The 26426-nt window shown below is 45.4% G+C and overlaps 1 protein-coding gene across 1 annotated transcript; it reads left to right on the plus strand.

The window, feature by feature from the left end:
* The first annotated feature begins 38 nt into the window (after positions 1-38).
* Positions 39-9009, plus strand: pgbd5 (piggyBac transposable element derived 5). The gene is made up of 7 exons (XM_019860346.1): positions 39-646; positions 3461-3891; positions 5649-5783; positions 6535-6715; positions 7557-7754; positions 8485-8590; positions 8703-9009. Exons 1-7 carry the CDS (start codon positions 247-249, stop codon positions 8896-8898), a joined length of 1647 nt encoding a protein of 548 aa, XP_019715905.1. The 5' UTR covers positions 39-246; the 3' UTR covers positions 8899-9009.
* The last annotated feature ends 17417 nt before the right edge of the window (positions 9010-26426 follow it).

Genomic DNA, 26426 nt, shown 5'->3' on the forward strand with positions numbered 1-26426 from the left:
TCCCGGATTATTTGACCGCACCATTAGTTTGTGCTCACCAGGGGGCGTAAACGTTCCAGAATCTTGAAGTCGGACCAGCCCCGGCTCCTCGAGGCAGGTGCTCCCGATCCATCCTCGAAGAGTGAAAGGTGGTGCCTTGCGCCTTCCTGCGAGATCGTGACGACTTCCGCGTAGGAGGGCGAGAGGGAGGAGGGAGCGAGTGGCTGATCCGAGTACCAGCGCCGACGCCGCCGCAGAGGGAGCGAGATGGCGGAGTGCGGCCGGAAGGCGCTGTCCCTCCTGGAAGCGGCCCGCTCCCGCTACGAGAGCCTGCAGATATCCGACGACGTCTTCGGCGAGTCGGGAGACGACAGCAGCGACAACCCGTTCTACAGCACCTCCGGAGACTCGGACTCGGACAACTACATAGCCGAGGCGGGCGATGAGGAACACCTCCACCACCACCACCACCACCATCAGCATCATCATGCGCACCATTTCCACCCCCATCGCCAGAGACGCGCCGACAGAGAGAGCTCACACGGCGGGGGAGCAGGGGGAGGCAGCCCCGGCCCGCCCGGCGCTCTGTCCCGGAGCCAAGCCGAGGAGGAGGGCTGGACGGAGAGCCTGCAGGATGTCACCGTGCCGCCGTTTAAAGGCTCTTACGGTGAGGAGGGATGAGGAAGGTCACTTGTCACTCGCACCGCTATCACGTTTTATGACGGCAACTGGAGCTCGTTTGACATTACGCGGGCGTGTGTGTGTGTGCGTGTGTGTTGGAAGGGTGGGGAAGATGACATTGCATCATTAATTTCTCCTTTGATGCTGTGATACTTATGTTGTTGCATGCCCGCTGTGTGGTCCCCCCCTTCTGGCATATGCAATCATACATTGCATGAAATAAAAATAAATAGAACATGGGGTGGTGTAGTGCAGCAGTGTAAAATAACGAGAGGCGATGCTAATATTTTGGCATCTGTTGTAGAACTTCACCACACTGATGATTTAATGCAGATCTGACATTTTTAATAAGGCGCATTCCATTTTGTCTTCATCCAATTTATCTTTTGTCATTGTACATTGCGGGAAGCACGGTGGGCCTCGTGGTTACTGTGTTTGCCTCATGGTGCTGACGTTCAGGTTTCAAATCTCCCAATCGCTAGTGGTTTTCCCCTGGGGACTCCGGCTTCCTCCCGTATAATAAAAACACGCATGCAGGTTCATTGAAGACTATAAAGTTACTCTATCTGTGAATTTGCTTGCCTCTATGTGCCCTGGGATTGGCCGGCGACTATTTTAGGATTAGCGCAAAAAATTGCACGATAACAAGGGTTCACTGGAACATTCAAAGTGTGCGATGGACTGGCAACCAGTCCTTAAGTCAGCTATGACGGGTTCCATCTCACCTGATCGGGACCCTAATGGGGACAAATCGCTCAAGACAAGGCGTGTACAGCTGGCTGGGTATTCAAAGTTTTCCAGGGCGCTTTGCATCCTGCTCCTGTTTGCCCGATGGAGAGGCAGCAGGTGCGTGTGCTGTTTGGCGCCGCCTCGCTTGTGTATTTGCACAACGAGGCGGAGGCGCCCATCCACCCGGATGCTTAGTTGGATGCAGCCAACACCGTAGTGCAAAAACCTCAAATGAACAAGGCGTGTGCTTATCGCTCTTCGGAGCAATCTTTTTTTTTTTTTTTTCTTTTCATGAATTTCTCCTGCAGCTGAAGTGAGCCCGGAGCAGGTCGGCATCCCCACCTCGTCTTTTTCATTGGCCGACTGGCATCGATGTGACAGCCCGCCGCCACAGGAGGTTTCGCGCCGTGTACATATATCATCAGATGCCGTCAAAAAGCCAGAAATCAAGTCGGCCTCTCTTTAAAAACTCCATGCGGCTCCCACTTGGCATGGAAGCAGCAGTTTGAAAGCATTCCCTGTTTTCTTGTGGTTTTTACAATTAGTCCAGCTCTAGTTTTTTTTTTTTTCCTTATCTGGATCTCGAGCATGTGCGAGGGTGGCAAAGGAGGTCCAAGATTAAAAAGGAGTGTAATCGCTTGATAGTGGTGATGTCGGGCATTTCAAACCCTGAGTATTCATTTGCTCTTAAGAGATTACGGCCGGCCTCCGTATGCCATCTTTTGACGGTCGTCTGTCGGTTATGCAATGTGTTGCGACGAGTAATGCCATAAAAAGAGGGCGTGTCGCACAAGCAGGAAAGCTCTTACTCAAGATTGTAAATTACTCGGGATGTGCAGATTATTATTATTATTTATATATATATTTTTTGCACCCGAGTCAAGTCACTTGATTTTGTTCAAGGTGATACCTAGCAAACGCATCAAGAAAGTTATAAAAATATGACTCTATCCACAGAATATTGGTGGGTAGGTCACAATATTAGGTACACCTGCCAAATGTAATATGACATCCCAAAATAGATGCGTTAGGGATGCTAAATAAAGATAGTGATTATTTATTTATTTTTTTGGGTGGAGTTTACATGTTCTCACCATGCTTGCAGAGCATTCCAGAAACGTGCATGTTAGGTTTCTTGAAGACCCTAAAGTGACCACTCGTCAGTGCTCGCTTTTCTCCACGTGCCCTGTGATGGACTGGCGACCAGTCCAGGGTGCGCCCCACATCTTGCCCAGATACGTGACGATCCGCCCAAAGTCAGCTGGGATCTGCTCCATCGCTGCCCATGACCATAACGTGTTCGACAAAACAATTGCGTTTCTGTCACAGCTTAATGCAACTTTGTGTGTAGTTCAGGGGGCCATAAAGCGAGTGGGAAATTAGCAAATCAACGTTCTGATCGCAGTACTTTGTTCCAGTAGAGCCAGAGCCGCAGAGTCTTGTCATTAAGTGCTCTGTCAGGGCTGTGCAAGGATAAATCCACAGAGAGGAAAATGCAATTAAAAAAATATATACGGTATATTTTTTTGCTCAGCCTCACGTAAAATAATGTCATTATCTTCCTCCGCTTCTACGGCTCTCGACTCGTTCAAGCCAGGAGGAAGAAAATGCGTTGGTGAGTCACATCCCGAGGAACAATTCTCTTTCGGCTGAATCCGACTCGCAGCCTTCAAGTGGAATGGACCGCAAATACAGAAGGATCGGAAGCCATCGCCCACGCCGCTCGGCTACTTCGTTCGTTGCACACTAGCGCTGCTTTCTTACACGTGATCTTCAAGTGGGCAGCCTCTTATTAGTTTTCCTAGCCGACGCCACCGAAGGCCAACTCGTGGAGTGTTGTTGTGCGCGCCACTCAGCGCATCGTAAATGCGTGGGCTCGTCACCGAGATGTTACGGTCCAAAGTTCTTTTCTTCAACGCGGTTTCACCTATTTGCAGATTAGTTTTTGGTGCTTATGCTCTATTATTTGCTGGCAAAGTCACACATCAGAGGAGCTCTCGGTCCTTCCCCAAGCGGGTCCAGCAAGGCCCCCGTCGCTGACATGTGCTTCTCCCCAACGTGTCGTTTGCAGGCCCCTCCCAGAAGATGCCGACAAGCGCCAGCGCCATGGACTTCTTCCAGCTCTTCGTCCCGGACAACTGCATCCAAAACATGGTGACGCAGACCAACATGTACGCCAAGAAGTTCCAGGAGCGCTTCGGCTCGGACGAGGGCTGGCGTCCCGTCACGGCCCAGGAGATGAAGGCCTTCCTGGGCTTCGTCACCTCCACCAGCGTGCACCACTGCGAGTCGGTGCTGAGCATCTGGAGCTCGGGCTTTTTCGGCAACCGCAGCATCACGCTCAAGATGAGCCAGGCGCGCTTCGAGAAGATCCTCAAGTACTTCCACATCGTGGCCTTCAGGCCCTCACAGGGAAGCAACCAGGGCCTGTACAAGATCCAGCCCTTCCTGGACTCGCTGCAGCAGGCGTTCAGCTGCACCTTCAAGCCTTCGCAGACCCAGGTGGGTGCGCACCAGTAGTTCACATCCGACTTTATTCAGCGTACGGACAGTCTCGCATTCACATCGAAGTCGACGATTTGGAGTCTTCGTCGAAACTAATACAAAGAAGCAGACAGATTCCGTCGCTTCAAAAATGAAATTGAAAATGGATTTACACGACACAAAAATCTTTTGGGCGCCATCTGCTGGATGTGGTGACCAAGGTTAGAGTGTAAATGAGCCTCAAGTCACACAATTTGGAACATTCCTGGATGAGAATGTCTCACAAAATTGCTATCAGAGACTCCGGCAGGTCTCGCGAGATTTTCGGTTAAATAATTATTCTTCAAAAATATATATTCACTATTTTCAAGCTTTTTTTTAGCCACCACACATGGGGAACCATTGTGGGCAAAGATTAAAAAAAAAAAAAAAAAAAAAAAGGATGATGAAGAATCGCAGTTCAGAAGCAAACGAAAGTTGTCTTCTTCGGAGCAAAGCAGTTATGTTTAAAGAACGTTTATGTCTCGCTCTTCGTATTTCTACACAGTAGCTGAGAAAATTAAATTGCCCTTTGCACTTCATTTTAAGAGATAACGTAAAGAAACGTGCTCTTGATTGAGGTCGGCCCAAGTGAGTCCCCGCAAGCAAGGAACGTTCAATCTGAACACAGTCTGCACATCGTGCTCTGATAGGAAAGTGTGTGTGTGTGTGTGTGTGTGTGTGTGTGTGTGTGTGTGTGTGTGTGTGTGTGTGTGTGTGAGATGAGAAGAATCGCGTATCTAGGCCATCCTATTTTATCTGTAAGACGTCCATGGCAACGGGTGTCAGAGCTGTCCAAAAATCTCTCTCCGTTTCCCTCAATTTGACCCAGAAAGCTCAAGTTTGAAGTTTCACTTTATTAAGTTGATGATTACATTTTGCTCGGATTTGATTGATGCTGTCAGAGACACGGGTATTGATTTCAGAATACGTCGATGATCGATGGCTCCAGATTGCAGCACTCCGCTGCACCATACTGAGAGCTGTTGCTAAAATCCCGTTGGATCTAATTCCTTTACGAAGCTGTACCTAATCTAGTGACTGGCGAATGTCATTTTGCGCTGTCTCACTCGGTACTGCTTAGCGGAGTAATTGGCAGGGAAAGTCTTAATGGAGGTGGAGAAGGCAACTTAACAGCCACAGGAAGGATGAAGCGCATGCAAGGTGATGGTGCGATATTGTCAACGTAGTCTTTTTTTCTTTTGCTAAAGCGTTAGCGTGCTGATTATTAGCGGCGTCTAATCCGAGCGAACAGTGTTCAGCAAACCAGCTCGGACACTTTTGTCGTGGACAAAAGAGGCGGTCGACCTGAGCGGTTGCCATGGTAACCGTCTCGGCAGCCCACCACCGTCAGGACAAACATGCAGGACAGGGGGGAATTACATAACGCTCCATGTTTAGACTTTAAAATCCGTCTTTTGGATGCAGCAGTACAAGTGAGGAGATGAGCGGAAGTCGTTCCATCCGATGCACTTTTCGGAACACTTCTGACTTTGGAGGACAAAAGACAAATGGGCAAAGGCTCTCCGAGGCAATGCTTGGACAGCCAATTATAGAACAACATTTGGAAATGGAGGGATCGTCCAAATGAATAATGACAGTTCTGTTTTTTTTTCTTTTTTTCTTTTAAATGTCACAAAAACACGGCGCTTGATCAGGGGCGGCGCGTATATTTTTGATATCCACTGGACATATTTGGTTGTTTGAATAATTGAAGTGGGATTTTGTTTTTACAGGTTCTCCACGAACCCTTAATAGACGAGGACCCGGTTTTCATCAGCACCTGCACAGAACGCGAGCAGCGCAAGAGGAAGAAGAGGAAGTTCAGTCTTTGGGTTCGACAGTGCACCTCCACCGGATTCATCTGTCAGGTAGGTGCAGATGTGTGCCCGCTACGGATTAAAAAGCAACGTGCAGGTTTATTTGAAAATAATAAAAAAAATTAAGACATAAACTCCAGCCCACTGATTCTTGAGAAACATCAGCGTGAAGCACGTGTCAAACTCAAGGCCCGGGGGGCAAATCTGGAACTTAAAATACAACTGCACTGTACTTAAAAAGCAGGATTAAAGAGGATGAGAAAATCTTCAGCAAAAACTCAGCCGAGCTGATGGTACAGTACGTCCTGTTTTCATTATTTGGCTTTCAAATTTAGTGTCAAGCTAAATAGTGTGCCGCCCTCTAGTGGTCGAGAGTGGAACCAAACACAAGGCAGAGCAAAATAGTTGCAACTGCACAAAAATAAATAAGTAAATAAATCCACAAAATATACCTGGACTGCGAACCGAGAACATGCGATGACGTCATTCGGCAAACATTAAAATTCAAACTCATTATTACCAGTCGGCTGATGTGTCTGCTTTGACTTGTGCCGATGACGAGACAGAGGGAAGTAAGATGAGTTAATGGAGCCAATCGATCAGATTCCATTATCCACCACACACACACACACACACGCACACGCACACGCACACGCACACGCACACGCACACGCACACACACACACCAGCCACTTAGCAAGATAGCCACAGGCAGACTACAGGTTGGCTCGTCAGCCTAATGCAGTGTGTTTCCTCAAGAAAAGCCAAGAAGATGGACGCCTCTTCCTTTGTGTGCGCACAGATCTCGGTTCATCTGAAAGAAGGCCAAGGTGCGGACGGCCTGGCTGCCCTGAAGAACAAGCCTCAGCTGCACAGTCTGGTGGCCAAGCAGCTGTGCCAGAATATCTCTGGCAAGAACACCATCGTCTTCACGGGGCCGTCCATCACGAGTCTTGGCCTCTTCACCGAGTTCAGCAAGCAAGGTGCGTCACTCGGCGCTCTAATGGCGTTCTGCGACTGCACTACGGCATTCTAATGTAGCCGATCGAATGTGATACACGGAAACGGTGTAGGATAGAAATCTAGTTTCATTCAGATATCAAAGAAAGGAACCAACAAAAGCTCCAATAAATCAGACTTTAAAAGAAGCATCCAATTTATACAGTACATCATAAATATCCATTTTCCGATCTGCTTTATCCTCACACGGGTCGCAGGGGGTGCCAGAGCCTATCCCAGCCGTCTTCGGGCAGTAGCGGGGGACACCCTAAACCAGCTCACACTCACACCGAGGGACAATTTGGAGTGTTCAACCGGCCTGCCATGCATGTTTTTGGAATGTGGGAGGAAAGCGGAGTACCCAGAGAAAACCCACGCAGGCCCGGGGAGAACATGCAAACTCCACACATAATCCCAGTTTCCTCAAAATGGCCAGAAACGGAAGAGTCAAGTAGAAAACAGGATCGATGACGGGAAGAAATTCCGGGTCAGTGTGCCGCTCAGATAAGATTAAAATCAAATGATTCGGCACAAAGGAAAAACATCCTTCAGTGAGCTCCGTGGCCATTTTTGCTTCGCACACAAAAAAACTCAATTTGGCTGAGCTGCGGTCTCGAGACAAATCAAAGTCGGAAGATTTTGTCATCGTAAAGAGAGCCGACAAAAGCTCAACATCAGGGCTCGTTTGCCAGTTCTCGATCAGGCTGGATGAATGAGGCCAACACACAGAAATGAAGGGAGGGGAAGCAAAGCAGAACGACGGCGATAAGAACGCGAACCGGCGCACTTTTCCGGCTGCGTCAGTGCTCTTGTGTCCCTGTGCAGACATTTATTGCTGCGGTCTGCTGAGCACCAGGAAGAGCGACTGTACGGGCCTGCCTCAGAGCATGCTGGTGTGCAGCTCCACGCCGGCGCAGCGCGGCCAGTGGCGGGTGATGATGCAAGGCAGCATGTCGCTCATCAGCTGGTACAACAAGGGACACTTCAGGTTCCTCACCAACGCCTACTCGCCCACTAAACAAGGTAGGCTTCTTCTCCACTTGGGAATGACAGCGGTTTCCGTGACTTACGGAACTCCTTTGATTTGTTCAAACCCCAATTGCGGTGATTTGGGGAAATTTGGGAAACCCTTGTCAGTTAACAAATTTTGTCTATGGACGTGACTTGACCCCCTAAGTCCTCAGAGATGGATTGAGGCCAAGTGGAAAAGGGTGCTGTGGTCTGACGAGTCCGCATCATGAGCATCGTGTCCTCTGGGCCAAAGAGGAAACAGACCATCCAGAGTTTTGTGAACATCGAGGTCAAAAGTCAGCATCTGTGATGGTATGAGGGTGCGTTTGAGCCCGTGGCAAGGGTCATTTGCACATCTGTGAAGGCACCATTCATGCTGAAAGGCAGATGAGATGAAGGTTTTGGGGCAACAATGTTTTTCAGGGACATCCCTCCTTGTTTTAGCGAGGCGATACCAAGCCACATTCTGAATGTGTTACAATAACACTGCTTCGGAGTGAAAGAGTACTCGACTTGCCTGCCAGCAGTCCAGACCCGTCGACCATTGAAAATGTGCGGCGATTTGTGAAGCGTAAAATGCAACGAGGGAGACTCTAAATTATTGTACTGCGTTTTTATTTGCTGTACACACCGTCCCAATTTGATCGGAATTAGGATTTCTACAGTGTATCGATTTTCTCCATTGCCAGGGCCACCACTCGTCACTAAAAACGTGACTTTGTTGCATGCGTATTTGTGTCAGGTTTGATCATCAAGAGAAAAAGCGGCGAGGTTCCGTGTCCCTTGGCGGTGGAGGCCTTCGCCGCGCATCTCAGCTACATCTGCAAATACGACGACAAGTTCAGCAAGTATGCGAGCCCGGTTGCAAAATACGTTCTTTGCGCGTTGATAATATTCCTTCGGAGCATCGTGGCTCACGTCGATTAACTTTGGGCTGCGTGTGTCCGTGCGTGCCGCCAGATACTTCATCTTCCACAAGCCCAACAAAACGTGGCAGCAGGTCTTCTGGCTGAGCATCAGCATCGCCATCAACAACGCCTACGTCCTCTACAAGATGTCCGACGCTTACGCCGCCAAGCGCTACAGCCGAGCGCAGTTCGGAGAGAGACTGGTAAAGGAGCTGCTGGACGTGGACGACGACTCGCCCACGCCGTGAGGAGATCGGGGGGTGGGGGGGACATTGGGTGGGCCGAAACACACTCCCCATTCGCCGACACCCACAATCGCATTTACATTGCCACACTTCCTCCCGCCTGTACACTGTGTGTGTGGGGGGGGGTCGCGGGATGGGGTGGAGGGGCGGACACCAGTAAGGTTTGTCTGAACATGAGATCAAGGGCGTGTTCAGGCCCCCGGTACAAGCTTCGGAGATGAACGCAGAGTAGTTTCCCATTTTTGATCATTAAATGCGGAAGACACTAAAAATCATCGTTTTTCATTTTTATTCAAACCATTCGAACTTCAAAAGATTCACAAAAATCAGGACATTTCGGGAACCTTTTTTTTTTCCCACAATTCCACATTTTCCAACCTCAAAAAAACAACAACATTCTTACCTTTTGGCTTGGGGAGATGTTGTTGCTTCTGTGTGGCCATTGCTTGAAGGTGGCTGTGGATCTTCACCCAGTTTAGAAGATCTTGTCATGAGCTGGAGAAAGGGCAGAACCGGGTTACTTACAGACACCAATTTGAGAAATGGGCAGGTAACAACATATATTCCTTGTTTAATTTCACACACTGTAGGTGGGCAGACAGCGTTACATTTAAAAATGACGTTTTCCATAACACGTCCCCGTTTAAATATGTGTTGTTAAAATGGTTCCAGGAAAGGTTGTAACTAATTTTTTGCACTCACGCTTCGAAAAAACAACGACAACAATGTTATCGTTGACAATGAAAGATTGTGTACATATAGATGTAAGAAATTCAGCCAATCAATTAGTCACAGTACTTTACGTGTGTTTCTATTTTGTTTACGCAAACTCAAGAATGTCATTTTTATTTTTGAATCACTATTGCAAGGCAACGTTGTCGTCACTTGTGTGTGCGTGTGTGTGTGTGTGTGTGTGTGTGTGTGTGTGTGTGTGAGACAACTATGAAAATGTCCCGTACTCACTTTCAGTAATCTTCACGTCAATGTTAAGACACCGGCCACATACACAAAAGTTCAGATTCAACCAACAGTGTGTAACAATATGTCTGTTGACTAACACGCTGTTGCGGTTTCACTGGGCTGAAATCTCCACGGTCACACCCGGAATCGGCAACACATTAATATCAACGAGCTTGTGTTAGCATTAGCACTAACATAAATCTTTGCGACCTGATACTTAGCGTATTTTGTCTCTGTCTGTTTACCGTGTGTATGTTTACCATTCGCTGTGGCTCAACAGAAACAAACATTTTGTTGAGGCCAAGAGCTAAAGTTAAACTTCTCTCTTTTTTTTGAGGGGGGGGGGATGTAATAACCTATCAAAAACCTAAGACATTCAAAACAAATACATTCTAAATATTATATACGTGTGAATGTGGGGAGAAATGTCTCGAGAGTCCAATTTGCCGACATCATCAAGGGCCAGTTTACTGGTCCTGTGAGAATAAATGTCATCTGGTTGAAGAAGCATGACATTATTGAGTTGAAAGCTGCCAGCACAGTACGACTGATTCAAGTGACGCCGCCAAGAGAAACCCGATCAAATGAATAGGAATAGACTTGTGGGAATAAAATGACACAATTTCATGGAACAAAAGTTTCAATTTAGGTTGTAAATGGAGGTCAGTGCTTCCGACTGCTCTTTATGAGAACCCATAGCATCCTATTTTTAAAATCATCTACTGCGTTTGAGTTCCGAACGGTCCATCTAGCGGCTGAAAAAAAAACAGACTCATTCCTTTCCCACATATCTTTCCCATAGCGCCTCTTCTTTTTGATTTGCGCCCCATTCAAACTCAATGAACGCGTGGAACGAAATGTGCTTGGCACCCGCAGTTTAATATCCTTAAAGAGCCACAAAATGATGACGAAATAACTCGCCCTAGTCGTGCGGCATGAGATGCTGTCCACGTGATGTGAAAATGTGTGTGCGTTTATCTGTGCAGTGCTTTATCTAACGGGTCCGCCGAGTCAGTGGAGATGTGTAATAATCAGATCCGACGATGAAATAAGAGTGAGCTCAGGGCGCCGTGGCTAACTAACCGCACTCTACATGTGACATTATTAAGAGGAGACTAACAGACATACACTTGATGGACTTATTTAATATCTCCTAACCGGGTGCTATCAGTATCAAGTAGACTTCAATGTTATGACATCTTAGCAGCCACGTAATAGAGGTGAAAAAAAGTAACCTGGTTAAAGACGGTTCAAAGGGGAATAGAAAAATAGTTTTTCCCTCATGCAACTGATGAGCCCCACTGACATGAGTGTGTCCGTGTGTGAGTGTGTGTGCGCGCGCGCATGTATTGTTGACACTGGTTTGAAATGTGTACAATAACTGGACCAAATAAATTTCAGAAATGTGTGTGGTGATGAGTTGTACGAGGCTCTTGTGTCACCGTCTTTTTTTAAAAAAGTATTATTTACATTTCAACAAGCTCAAATTGCAGTTGGTGAAAATCTGAAATCTATCGATCATCGAAAAAACATTTTGAAGGAGTTTTACCCTGCCTCCTGATTGATTTAATTAGAATTAAACATAGAATTAAAAACCTAAGTGTACAACTAAATCATGTAATTTAATCTAGTTAAAGTCCGCTAGCTTAATGCAAACACCCAACGGCTAGCAGAAATTAGTTTAGACGTGAGAGGAAATAGAAACCTCCAAACAACTGCTACCTTAACACGGAGCAACACATTCAAACAAACTGTACAGCAAAGGAGAATTTGAACAATTATACTGTATTAACACCAAAAAATTCAAACAAATCATAAAAGCGAGTAGCTAAAGTCCACTAGCTCGATGCTAACATATAAAGTGAACACATGAACATTAAGTCTTCGGCATTCGGAAATTCATTTATTGAAAGCTTTTCATTTTTTTTATTTCATTTATACACTGGTGGAAGACAATGAATGAACCGTTCAAGTTCAATTTGTAGTTATACAAAACTCAATGACGTTTTCCAGCCCATTGTAATATATTTAAGAGCCGTACATTTTACAAATGAGATCAAATGTAATGCACAACATGACCAGCAGATGACAGCAGATCACAGTCCGTATTATTAGGTCCTCTCGCAATAGCTGCTCAACACAACATGGCTACAGGGGCGGGAAGTCACAAATGAAATGTTGATCGTGCCTTCAAATGCTGAGTCATTTTATTTGACTTTTATTCGTTTTCATCATACAGCGGTCAACTTGTGTGAACACTAAAATATCCCTTCGAGCATTGCAGTTAAAAAAAGCTTTTACGAAAGCCACCGTTGGACCGGAATGCATGCGTGAATCATTAAACTTGATGTCCTAGCTTAGCTAAAATATGAAAACTGAGCTTAATGTCGTTTAGCTTTGTATGCGCAATATTAATACTCCTGAATGTGAGCACACTGGCCCAGTGGCCTAACCCCCTTCCTGTGTGGAGTTTGCACCTCCACAAAAACAAGAATGCTAGGCCCGTTGAAGACTCAAAGTTGTCCGTAGGTGTAAATAGTTCGAGGACAGATGGGCAAACTGTGCCGAATGTTACAATGGCTTCCAATATTATTAAATATACTTTTTAATGAATAAAACATTGTTTTGTACCAACACCCGGGCACACTATATGACTGTACTTTAATGCTGTTGAATTATGGCCGTTTGGGCGTAAATAGTTCAAGTGTCCCAATACTTCCCTTTGTATAGTGTACATTAAAAATCAACGGGGAAAGACATTAGTCATAACAGGTTTCCTCTTTAAGAGATTAATCCTGCCAAATCACCTTTAATGGCTGACGGCAACAAAATTGGGCGTTGCTTTTTTTCCCCCCCTTCTTTCCTTTTTGTTCTTTTTCAAACGATATCATAAAAGATTAGTCATCGAGCTGAATGAAAAGCGCGCCGGTGTTTTCATGAGACTTTCCCAACTTTACAACCGACGTCTCCACGATGTCTGGGGCCCTCCACCCAATGCGACGGACAAGTACACGAGGTTAGCACAAGGTTAGCCGGCTGAATATTGCAGCGCCGACTCCATTTTTGTTGCGTCACAAACAATCTGAAAGCCTTACACGGTATCGAAAAAGAATACAGCGAGGATCACGACCGAGACGCGTATTGTTGTCGCTCGTGTTTAAAATGACACATCGCGAGTTACGTAACAGGACAGTCATTTTGCTAAGTGGGATGGCAAATTATATCTTGCTCAATTGTGTGCAAAGGCCTTCATTAACTTTTTGTAACACGCAAGGATTTTTTTAAAATGTTACATTAAATGTCCATGCTAACACAAGAAAAGGAGGACGAGTGTCTGAATGTTTTTATATGTAAGAGTAACAATATCGTTCATGCGCTACTGTGTATTACAGAAATATACGAAGAGTAACATCCAATTGTGTTTTTATTTTTAACGCTCTCGTGGCATCAAAGAACACACGTATGCAGTTTTTGAAAAGTTCTTTCCACTCAAATGCATAACTATCCAAGTCAACCGTAATCATACATATTTATCTTAACATTAGTTGTGCAGTTCACGTTTCATATTTTCCAAGGAATTTCTTGTCTTTTTTTCTTTTACATTTCCAAATATGTACAAATGGATGCTCATGATCATTAAAAAAATAAAAAATAAATTACAGCCTACGTTTTGGAGCGCGAGAAAGGCCATTTCTGAAGCATTCCTCTTGAAAAAAAATATACTTATCCAAATGACTAGAACACATTAAAAATACAAACAAGACAATTTATTTTTCTTCAATTTGTGTTTTTCACAGCACGCTTGTAAGATCTTGACCGGCAAATACGAAGTCAGATCTGGTTTCTCCTTTTTGTCCCCGTGTTGTCCAAGAAAAGCCGCCAATTGTTGATGGCGTTCAATGATTAACCCCAATCAACGTCTCCGTGTTTACCCTCCCTCTTGCGACACGGGCGCACGTGGCCGCCGCGCGATTGTTTTTAAAATGTCGGACGCCCTTTTTGACATGAAATATGATTCACGATAAGATTTTTATTTATTTTTTTTAACTTCCGAGATAAGGCTCGCTCGGACCTTTGACACCGACAAGGATGCTCGTTAGACTCCTCGTCGCTTGTTGGACTGCACGTTTTGAGGCAGGCGCTTGTGTGTGTGTGTGTGTGTGTGTGTGTGTGTTTATGTGTGTGAGCTTTTCCCTCAAGAACATTTATGAAACATTTTAATCGTACAACTCTCGAAAAACAACTGGGACAGAAATAACCCAATTTTGGTCACTTTGAATCAGTTGCCGGGTCTAAACAAGGCTGAGCGACACTTGAGTTAATTCGACCCAAAATTGGGTTATTCAGTTGACTGAACTTTCGGGGTTTAAATAGCAACCCAAAAAGTGCAGTGCAGTATGTGGCATGTACTGGACTGTAATGGCTGCCTGCTCGACAAGTTTTTCAGATCTGCGCATGCAACATCACCGAGTAACTCAACAATGGGTTAATTTGACCCAACAATTTGGTTACTACCAACTCAAAGATTCTACAACTTGGGTTGATGAAATAACCCAACCGTTTTTAGAGTGATTCATTTTCTGTAGCGCTTTGTCTTCATTAGGCTCACGGAGGTGCGTGAGCTGGAAGCCATCCCAGTTGCCAGCCACTCACACGAATCATTCAAACACACATCCTCACCTACACGCTGACAACTGCAGGGTCAAAAATAACCCAATTTTGATCCAAACTTGGACCAAATGGCTACTTGGGTCAATTATACCCAACTTTCTGGGTTGTTTTGTACAATTTTTTTTTTAAAAAGTTGTGTTAAATTGACCCAAGTAGTGGGCCGGTCCATTTTTATGTGAGAGCTGCAGCAAACAAAACTCACTGCCCACTGGTCCAATTAATACAACTAGAATAAGGGGTCAGCCCTCCCCACCCCCAATAAAACAAAACAAACAGCACTTCTATGGACAATTTGGCAGAGGTCTGCGTTTGAAATAAGAATAGCAACGTGTGGGGAGGATGTGGTGCGTGCGTGTGCGTGTACTGGCTGCAGATGGAGCGTTTTGTCTCCCACTCAGGTCGCGTCCCCACAAGGGGAGCGGGGTCAGAAGCGTAGCCATTAGCCTATTAGCATGATGATGTTAGAGGGACTCGGGGGTGGAATGAGCGGCGTACTTCCAATTGCATGCAGCTGCCAAAGAAGAAGGGAAAGGGTGGTCACATGCATGTGCGTGTGTGTGTGTGAGTGTGTGTGCATGTGTGCAGCGCCATATGTGGAGCAAGTGTGTAGGTGTGAAGGGATCAGGCATCGGGGGGATTCAGGCATGACATCGTCATATAACAGAATAATGTTTTATGTCATCGGAAGGAAGGGGCGGCTTTTGAGGGGGCTGAATATTTTCGTAAAGTATGCACACACACATGCACGCACACACACACGCACATAGTGTTGAAAGCCATCCGAGCTTTTATTCAATATCAAGGTCCATCCATGTACTTTCTACGACAAAGTAGTACGCTTTGCGGTCCTCACAAGTAAAACATTTCTCCACACTGGTGGGACAAGTTTGGCATAGTAGCGTGACAACTACATGTAAGCAGCGTGCCAAGGTTACGAGCCTTCGCGGTGACGTTGGTGGCACAAGTGCAGGACCCAAGAAATGTTTTTTTTCCCAAAACAAAAGAGGCCAACGAGGCATTGGGAAGAATCCAAATACTCAATGAACAGAGTCGGAATAAGCAAAGAAACAAAAAGGAACAAAGCCAGGACAAAAGTAAACATCACAAAACTGGATTAACGTGACAGTAACAACAAAACAACACAGACTGAAAGAAAGCAAAGTGACGAGACAATGAGGCACACCTGGACAAGACACAAGTGGCTGGAGGGAGATGATTGGTTGACAGGGCTGACGAGAACAGAAGTGAAAAAAACTCAAACAGGAAGCGTAACTGAATCGAATTAAAACGCTTTCAACAAAAACACGACATCGATGTCACAGCAAGTGAAGTGCTAGATATTAACCAGTAGAATTTGATGTTACTAGTAGTAGCACGCATTTTGCGGCACTAATAGAACAGTGTTTTACTAGAATGTTTGTTGCCACTGGCACTGCCTTCCATTACTGTCAGACTATTCTGCACACTAGTAAGACGTCTTTGGCATACAAGTAGGACACTTAGATGATACTAGTGAAACAAAGTTGTGCGCTGATTAACTGCATGCTGCTAGCAGTAGTAACTAGCAAAATATCATCCTATCATGACTTGTGGCATTCTGTCACTTCCATTAGTTAGCAACTGTCACTTCATTAGTGGCGCTAGTAGCTCACAGATTATCAACTAGTGCACTACTCTGTCCGGGTAGTAACATGGAGGTGTCCTACTGGTGTCGGAATGTCACACACTAGCAGAAGGCAGTACTTCGAAAACGGTTACAAGTCATGCAGTTGTTGTACTAGTGTGCTGAATTGTGTTACAAGTGAAACTGAAGAGTGTACTAGTACATGGACCCTAAACTGGATATCGAGGATATCTCGCAACTGTGGCATACTAGTAGGACATCAAACGTTGCTGGTGAGGCAAAACTGTCTACACTCATTGACAATTGTGTGCTACTAGTGACGCTCATAAAATTCCATTTTAGCGCTTGACTAAGAGTACTAGTTCTGCGCAGATGTCAACGAGTGCACAGTTTGGACTTACTAGTAGCATGCAGTCGTCCGACGAGTAAGACGAAGCAGTTGTCTTACTCGTGAAGACAAAGAGCATACTAGTCCGGGACCCTTGAGCATATCAAAAAGACGCTCAACGGGACGCGCACGTGGGCTCGTGTGTGATTCGCATCAGATGCGCGAAAGAAGACAGATGAGGACGAGCAGGAAGACGATTACACGCTCCTCCGCCAGCCGGACAAGAGCGCGCATGCCTGGATGTGTGCGTGCATGCCGCGCCATCATCATTTTCTCGATGCCTCCTCAAATCAAGCAGAGAATCGTCGGCACATTGGAGAGCCTTCCCGTCGAGGCCTCGGGGGGGGCCGCACGAGTTCATTCAGTCATACGAGAGAGCAGGTGGGAAACTGTTCTGCTTTCCTGTTCAAAGTCTGGTGGGGTAGCTTACTTTCGGGCTCCCCCCCCGCTATCATGGGGGGTTACATTGCGTTCCGTTCCAGACCCACCCAGCAACAAGTGAAACCCGTGATATAAAGACACACTTTTAAAATAATACAGATTTTAACACATTTTTTGAGAGAGTAAGAGCAATTGGCTAGCATAAAAATATTGTGCGGTGTGAACAGTCTACCAGTCCCCTCTATGAATTGAATTGAATACAACTTTATTGTCAAATGTGCTGCACGTATGTGTAACATACAGCACAGATGTGTTTACAGTCAACACATTCCTGCTCTTTATTTATATCACAAGTTCCATCAATGATCAAGCCCAAAGATGTTTTTTTTTTCAGATAATAAATTGCTCCAGCGAATAAGTCGCATTCGGGGGTGGAAAATTATTTTACAAAAACCAAGACCAAATACATCAGAGGTCGGACTCGTCCACCAAAATCCACGTTCCCTAATCATAGGTGACTTTGGAAAATACCCTCTGAGTACGCACTGCTTCACTGCGACCGTTTGGAAACAAAAGTTCAAATGTACTGTTCGGTTCTTTGATAAGTCCCCAAAAAGGAGTGCCGGAGCCGAGTGCGTCAGGCAGTACGGGCAACGTAGGCTATGTTTGGAAATTAAAATTAGCTCCCAGCGTGGTGTTTGGGCATCAGAGCGAATTTCCGAATGCGCCCCGTGCCGATGGAAGAAAACGAGTTCCGGTTGGACGAAACTTTCACCTCAAACTATGGAAAAGTTTTGCTTTTTAGTTTAAAATGACTTCATTGTGGCCAAAGGCGGAATCTAGGGTGCTTATTGCACCTTTTGGTGCTGTCAATCTTTGTTGTGACATGAGGAAGCCACGTGCAAAAATAGCAATACGTCACATGTTAGTGGCCATGACGACCACTATTTCTTCTTTTAGCGGTTGCCAAATACTTTTAGTGTATTACTTCCTGGTGGCCACAGGCAATAATGCACCAGAAGTCTTTGCCAACCACCAAAAGAAGGTCAACACGATTAGGGAATGGGGACTTTGTGTGCCAGTCCAAGCTCTAATTTGAACATGTATGCGTCACACCGGAGGTGGTTGTTCGTCTGTGTGGCCCTGCGATTGGCCGGCAACCGGTTCAGGGTGTCCCCGCCTACTGCACGAAGACAGCTGGGATAGGCTCCGGCACGACCCTTGTGAGAAGCAGATTAGAAAATGGATGCATGGATGGATGGATAAAGTCACACCCGAGAGTAAGTCGCAGGACCAGCCAAGTGTGATTTTTATAGTTTGAAAAATGTGCAACATTCTCAAGTGAACCTGCAGCCGTCGCTTTCTGTGGGCGCAAAAAGCAGGATCGAAGTGGACTGATATTCGATAACCGTGAGCAAAAACTTGGCTGGGCTGAAATGCTTCCTGTTTTCATTCTCCTTTCAAGTCACAGTGTCCCGCCATCTACTGGTGGACAGTGGAATATCGCCCAAAGTAAACAGGAGGCAGAGCAAAATACAGTTACAAACGGTCGACCCCCTGAAAAACCTGCAAAATAGAGGGACCGCGAACACAAAACCTGCAAAAAAAAAAAAAAAAGACAGTTGCGCTGGTGCTTATGCCAGCTGCCTTTGGACAGGAGGCAGGGTACACCCTGGACTGGTCGCCGGTCAGTCTCAGGGCACATGTCGACAGACACTCAGCTAGAGGCCAATGTCTAATTTGGAGAATCAACATTTGAGTCTTTGACTTTTTGATTTCCCTCCCTCCTCCTCCGCCGGCCAGCAAGCCAGCGATATAACAATTGAGTCAAAGGCCACTGGGGGGGTCCACAGGCTTTGTTGGCACGCTGCCGTTGGGCTTGGCCGCGTGCCCTCCGTGCGACCACTTGGGCAATTGAAACACCGCCACCATTTGACTTTTCAGAGGCCGGCGTATACGCGCGCACACACGCCGACGTGCAATTAATCGTCTAGGGCGCATCGATTGCATGTTTTGACCGGCCCTCGCGGGGAGTGGAAAGAACCGACACGAATCGGGCGTCTTTGCATCTGGCTGGCGACCAGATGCGCTTCAGGTCGATCGTAAAAAGAAGCAAGACGCAGGTTGAACTCCAAGTGCTTTTCTTTGATAAGCGCACTTGACATTCCTGCTGATGAAATACAGCAAGCGCTCGCCATTTCCAGGCCTTGCAGATTCTCCCCAAAACACCTCCCCGGTTTTCCCAGACATGTCTTAGTGGTGAACGATTGCCACTAATTCCTGATAACAACAATATGAAAAGCGGGGGGGGGGGTACAAAAAAAAAATCCGGCTGGAACACGATGCTTTGGACTGCGCCGAATCAAATTCTGGACATCGGATGGTTTCGACACCGCCGCGTCTCGCGGGGACCCTAAAACCCGGAATCTGGTTTGTCTTCCAAAGAAAGCAACAAGTCAGAAGGAAAGAAACACAACAATGACATGATTGTTCCTTTTGTTGTTGCAAGACCGAAACTTGCTCCTGGGAGACACGTCGCAGTCGACTAATTGATTCCTGAAACGCGGCGATGACGGTGACAAAGAGCCGCAGCGCCAGCCCCGCTCCGCGACGTCCTCAAGTCGACCAATTTGGAGGTTGGCCGAGATGTTCTGGAAATGTGCCTCGAGAGTCAAACTACCTGGAGTTGAGGCAAAATCGTTTTTGAAAAATGAGACGAATGCGGGAATTTGGGCGGGGGAAAAGATTGGAGGTTCAACAACCAAGATTTACTGGGTGAATAAATTTTTAAACCCGGGTTTTCTGGAAGAATAACCCATCAAAATCAAACAATTTGGAGTTCATCTCCGATTTTCTGGAGAAATATGCCTCGGTTGAGATTTCCTGAAGAAAAAAAAAACGGTACCTCAGATGTCAAACAATTAAACGTTCAACCGAGAAAAATATTCCTCAAAAGTCAAAGAATTTGGATTCCAATCGAGATTGCCTGGATAATATGGCCACTTCAAGACAAAATGTTCTGGAAAAATATGCCTCATATGTCTGACAATTACGACTTCGAGCTAAAGTGTCCAGAAAAAAAATGCTTCAAAAGGCAGAAAATTTGGATTTTTCTGGAAAAATACGCCTCGATCAAGATTTTATGGAAAAGTAAAAAAAAAAAAAAAGTTCACAGATTTCCCTGGAAGATTTGCATTAAAAACAACAAAAAAAAATCTAACAATTTGGAATTCAACAAAGATTTGTGTGGAAATTATTCGTAAACCAATCATTTCTGGAAAATGTTAGCTCAAACTCAAACATTTTGGTGTTCAACTAAGATTTTCTGGAACATTAGGCAAACCAAGGGAAAAAAAAAAAACCCATAAAATTAGGCCTCAAAATTAGATAGACACCCCCGACCCCCCAAAGGCAAAAAATTGGAGCTCAACAAAGCTTTTCTGGAACATTTTGGATTTCAACCCAGATTTTATTTTTTGGGGGGGGGGGCTGGGGGGATTGGTATCCAACATAATATCTTGTGTTTCATTGTAACAAGACCAAAAATAGGACCTGATACGTACCAGTCAAGATGAATTACGGGGGCATTAGCGTTATCTTTTTCCGATCTTGAAAACCATAAAAAACGGATTTCTTCACCACTGCTTGCCGAGGGCGCTGGTCCCCGCAAACGTGTTGAAGTCAGCAGCCAGCAATGGAGTGTTTGTACAGTGTGACTCTTTCTAAATGTATGAATAATCTGAGAGCGTTGCCCCCCCCCCCCTCGCCGCCCCCACACATCCTGATAAGAAGTCGCAAGGGTGAGAAGTTTCTTGCTTTCGTGTGGCCATGGAAGTCAGTGGTGTGTGTGTGTGTGTGTGTGTGTGTGTGTGTGTGTGTGTGTGCCGTTCTTAATGAGCCTTAATGGCTTTGCTCTTTCGAACTGCGAGGTGGGGACCCAAGCAACACTTTCAACAGGTGACTTTTCAAACTGAGCCATTCACTTCAGTCCAACTGAAGGCGCCCTGAAACTGAACCGGATTTACGCGAGTTAAAAAAAAAAAAAAAAGTGGAAAATGTCAAGTGGTGACCGATTATAAAATTCCACTTATGAGTCTGTTTGAAAATGATCCAGAAAGCAAAGCAAGCTAGCTTTGTGAGCGGTCATTTCTGGCAAGGCAAAGTTGACGGGACTCAAGCGTCACGGCCCCGTCAGCCGACGAAAAATAAACAATTTAGCCGCGCGGGTCAGAATGACGAACCGGAGGCCGAGCAAGTTGGACAAATTTGAACTCATGCTCTCTATTAACGACCAAACTCTCTGAAAGTCACATTTTCACACACTAAAATAAACGCTCCAAATTGATGACAAAACTGCCGCAGCTTTATTGGGAATGTGTGGCAGCCGTAAAATTCAAAGTTAATGATTCTTGGCACCAAACAATCACGTTAATCGGTTTGAACGTGCCTCGTCTTTGTCGTTGCATGAAATGTAGGTTCGAACAACGTTTGCAAATCATGGTGTTCTGCTTTTATTGAGGTTGAACACAAGGTTGCAACTTCATTGGAATTAGGATTGCAAATCGAAAGCTCGTTTTTTTTTTTTGTTTTGTTTTTGGGGTTGTTGCTGTTTGTGTCTTGTGACCACAAAAGACCTTTTGATACTATTTTACATTCTGTCTTTTCCTCCTCTGGCTATTTTCACGGCCTGCTTCTTTCCGATTGGCTGCGGCGTTTGTTTAGTCCGTTTCACGGGCCACCTTTCCTCCTTATTATTCCACCCCTTTGTTACATTTTGTACTTCTGTAATTACTGTCACGACTTACTGTATTGTTCAGATGTTAATTAGTTTCTGTTGAACTTTCCCAAGTTGTTTGGAAGTAATTATTCCAGGAACACATTTAACAGTCTCGTTAGTCAGGTTGATCCAAAAAGTCACGGCATGATTTAGTGTGAGACAAAATGTAGCCACGTTTCTTGTGTGCTTCTATGAAATGAAACGACATATTCAAATTACCAAAACAGTTTCGCTGAGGGAATTTCACATGCTGTAGTCCCAAAATTAGCTCATGGCTAAATATAGACGAATCATTTAAAATGCTTTGGCCACAGTCAAAAAAAAAAAAAAAAAAGTTTCCAGACCTCAATAGCTAAACCTCTTAGTGCAACTATCCACTAAAATATCTTTAAAGCATTCCTTGGCACCTGTTCTCATTCACTCGCGGCGAAAACAAAAAGAAGACTCTAGCTCATACAATTCTCAGGCACATAGTGTCACTCCGAGTTTAAGTTTACTGTAAATTTGACACCTAAAACAAACGAGAATCAAACACCAAAACCTTCCACTAAACACAGCACCACCATTTCGTCGAACAAAAAACTCATAAATGACTTTGCCCCTAAGATGAGCTTCGACTGTGTGCCGACGGCTTCTTTTTGTTCTGTAGTGGAATTAATGGAATTTAGTTCTCGAGCAAAGTACTTGGAAGCGATTAGTTTCTGAGTGCAGCGATGAGCCTTTTGCATTTCAAGGTTGCAAAACAGACTTTGGTGTCGGTAATGGAAAACTTTTTGTGATATTGTTCATGTTAAAAACTCAATATTAAAATCGCACGCCCTGCGAAAACACGGTGCGTGGGTGCGCTTGTGTCGGGGCAGGCGTCTGGGCGCAAAAACAAACAAAATGACACCGAGGCCTGACGTCATCATGATGTGACACGTCTGCTCGATACTCTAGTCTCGATCATTTCTTGGTCTTGGGTTATGCGTTCTTGAGTACAACGCGACTTTACTCTATAATTAACCCAAAAACAAAATCGCTACACGTTGTGTGTTCGAAACAATCCAGCCACGTTGCCGAAAGAATCGCTCGCTAGCTTCGTGCTCACACGTAATGAGAAATGCTTTTGACACGCTAACGGTTAGCATCGACGGTTGCGGTTTTTAACAAACCTTTAAGGGTAGACCGAGAATATCACAATAATCACAACCATATATCTTTCATCTCTATGAAAAATAGTACGATACAGTATTCCTGTTACAGAATTTTACTGAGTCACTTACAGTAGTGGTCGAAGATGACGTCTTTTCTTCTTCGTTGGTGTTTTCATGACTGCATAGTATTATACTGCCTCCCCGGGGCCAAGGTGGGCGCAGCTAAAGGAGCAACACAATGATTTGGGATTGCAGCATCAGGGCAAATCCTTTACAATCTGTTGAATTACGTTACTACACTACATTTTATAAAGAACAATATGGCAACAAGCTATTTTTCTCCAGCATTTGTCCCTTTTTTTGGGAGGGAGGCGAGAACGAATTTATGGCATTTCCATTCATTTCAATGAGGTAAGAGATATCAATGTTCAGAGTGACAAGAATGAATTATAGTTGTTTTTCATTTCAATGAGGCAAGAGATATCAACGTTCAGAGTGACAAGAATGAATTAAAGTTGTTTTTCAAGGCACCGCTGCACTGTAAATGCAAAAAAAAAAGACCCTACAATGTCACTTACATCATTTTAATGTGTACTAAAGTCGTCTTGCATTGAATTCTTTACTTTTAGGATGTCACGGGGTCGTTACAAAACCGATAGCAATATGTTCTATTCTGAGAATATCGGACAGGGTTGACTTGGATGGAAATGTGTGTGTGTGTGTGCGTGGGTGCGTGCATGTTAGTGCGTGCATATGTGTGTGTGTGTGTGTGTGTGTGTGTGTGTGTGTGTGTATGCGTGCGTCTATCCGGGCTCCCCGTGGTCCTTCTATTGGTCTTCTGGGTGGGTGGTCTGTTCCAAGAGAGGAGCATTGGAAATATTACACCTACCTACACACACACAAGCAAACTGGGAATCACACCAACGCAGCACAGCGGCGGGCGGAGCAGGCGGGAGCCGTCTTCCAGATGTGTGACGTTAATTTGCTCCATGCACAAACATGAACCGGTAGCTCCCACTCACTCATCACCACTTTGGCTGTGTGGCTACGTCCGTGTGTTTGTGTGTGTGTGTGTGCGTGTGTGTGTGTACAAATGTGTGTGAAAGTGTGTTTGTGTTTAACAGAGAGATACATAGCTTTTATAAAAAGGAAGTGGTGGAAAGTACAAACGCTTTGGTACTGTACTCAAGTCGATTAATCCCGGTATCTGTGCAGTTGGTCAGTTGGTGCAGAGGCTAAAGAATACTTTCAATGTATTGCTGTTCAGTTCCAGTCTCCATTGCTCAAAATGATGCTAGTTTCGTTAGCCTGCCTGTGGCATTTCGCATTATGTTTTTAGCATTTTAGCATCAAGCTCACATACTTTTGCAAGATAAATTTATATCAATTTTTTGAGTCCATGAATTGAATCGGTACTTCTTCCATTACCAGTCTTTTTTTTTTTTTTTACACAATTTTAAAAACATAAAAATCTACTGAAGTGTGTACTCTTCCCATCCACCTGCGAGGCTCCTTCCCACTCGCAGGTGATGGCGAAGGTGAGAGGATGTGGGAAAAGCGTCCACTCTGACCCGGAGTCCATCACCGGAGGAGGAGGAGGAAGGGGGCATGAAAGACAAAGACGGATCAAGTGAGGAGGAGGACGAGAAAAATGAAATCAGAAGAGCGGAGGAGGAAAAAGACGGAAGAAGTTGATTGGCTCCCCCCTGAGATCCTTTTGTTTAGATTGTTCCTCGCTCCATCTCTTTTTCTCTCTCTTTTTTTTTTTTTTTTTGGGACATCTGAGGTACATTACAGCAGCCGGCCCTGAGTCACATCTCGCACTTAAACCAAGAACATATGCGCTCTGTGTGCGAGTGTGTGCGTGTACGTTGGGATGCAGCGGGATTTCCCCCCGCGCTGTTCCCAGAGTGCTGCTGGACTTTTATTTTCTTGTCCATTGTCTCATGCTGTGATATAAAAGGCTTATTGTTTGCAGAGCAGCCAGGGTGCTGCTGCAGGTTAGCGGACGGTCCCCAGCGACAACCATTCATCCTCCCCCTCCGCCCTTGACTCCCGAATTGAAGATTTTAAAATGCCATTCATCCAGTCCATCCACGCAAAGTCAACAACCGCATTTTTTTTAGGGGGGGTGCGCTTTTAACTCACTCACTGCCATGGATGTTTCAAATTGTCAACTGGAATCCAAACAGTTACGGTCACCGATGTGGATGGCGACGCTGCATCGCGTCGTCTCGGAGATGAGCACCGATTTTGAGTCAAAGATGAAGATTTGGAGGTGAGTCTCGGCTTGTCACCTCAGTTGAGAAAGGCCAATGCGTGGGAAGTCGGAGAAGTTAGCCACCTCACACTCGAGCGGCGTATGTCGTATGTAGAGTATGGTGGGAACAGACCCGCCCCCACGGGGAGTCCAGAGGGGGCTGTGCCTGCCCACCAAAATACTTGTGCCCCTTTCATAAAAGAAATCACGGGAACCACAAACCGTTTGGACAGCTTTTTTTCCTGATGTAGACACGCAGTGAAGTAGGTGGCCTGTTTGAAGCCATGTGTAAGTGCGTCCGCCATATTGGATGTGGCCATCGTATTACTGTAGCCATAAAAGGGGGCAAATAATATTTGCAAAATGAGGTTGCAATGACATCATAAAATCAAAATCAATAGTTCGGTATTCATCCAACGAAGTTGAGGCTTGATGAGGAGCAAGTGAAGGAAGCATCGTCACAAATTGCTTTTACTTTGCCACACCCAGTATGTCTGCGGTGTGTCTTTTGTCATCGTGAGAAAAGATGAGCCAGTACATGCAGTGAAGAGCGATCGGCATGTCAAAAAAAGCCACAGAAGTTCAACTGGAGTCATGTGCTGAGTCAGTGTTGATCACGCCGCGTTTGTTGCCATACATCTGCAAATGCATTTTTTTTTATTTTGCCATCAAAAGCTCGTTTATTTATTTTTATTTTTTTTGTGGGGTCACAAAGCAAAACGTTCACGTCAGTCACCGTTCGGCTTGACGTGTTTCTTTTCACCACCCCCCCAAAAAATTGCTTAGTGTCTCTGCTTTTTGGTCAGAAACCAACTGATCTTTGTGTGAGCGTCTCGGCGTGAGCTGTGGTTTACAGCAGCTCCTTGTGAGTACCCGGAGAAAACCCACACAGGCATGGGAAGAACATACAAACTCCACACAGGAAGGCCGGAGCTGGGATTGAACCCACGACCTCTTCACTGTGAGGTCGACGCGCTTACCACTCGCCCACCGGGCCGCCCGGATGCTATTTTAAGTTTCAAAAAAATTTTTAGATTGGTACATTAAGTTTTTTTTTTTTTTTTTTTTTTGGTCCATTGAAAATACGGCCTAACACCTAAAAACATGAACATTCACGCTGGATCAACTTTGTGTGTCTTGAGTCCAAAAAAGTGTGTGGAAAACATCTGAACTCAAACAGAAAATGTGATTTATTTATCAAGTGCATCTAAATGAAAGATTTCAACTCAAGTTTCGCTCTCAAAGCACTCGGATGACGAATGCGACACCGGACGGGATGGAATTGAACCTTTGCTGTTGCCGGGAGATGTCAGCAGCTATTATTGCCATGCAAG

This window comes from Hippocampus comes, unplaced genomic scaffold (genome assembly GCF_001891065.2).
Source record: "Hippocampus comes isolate QL1 unplaced genomic scaffold, H_comes_QL1_v1.1 scaffold39, whole genome shotgun sequence".
Taxonomy (NCBI): domain Eukaryota; kingdom Metazoa; phylum Chordata; class Actinopteri; order Syngnathiformes; family Syngnathidae; genus Hippocampus; species Hippocampus comes.

Coding starts and splice junctions, on each gene's coding strand:
- pgbd5 (XM_019860346.1), top strand. CDS start 247: ATGGCGGAGTGCGGCCGGAAGGCGCTGTCCCTCCTGGAAGCGGCCCGC. Junction 647..3,460: donor GCCGTTTAAAGGCTCTTACG/GTGAGGAGGGAT, acceptor TGTCGTTTGCAG/GCCCCTCCCAGAAGATGCCG. Junction 6,716..7,556: donor CACCGAGTTCAGCAAGCAAG/GTGCGTCACTCG, acceptor GTCCCTGTGCAG/ACATTTATTGCTGCGGTCTG.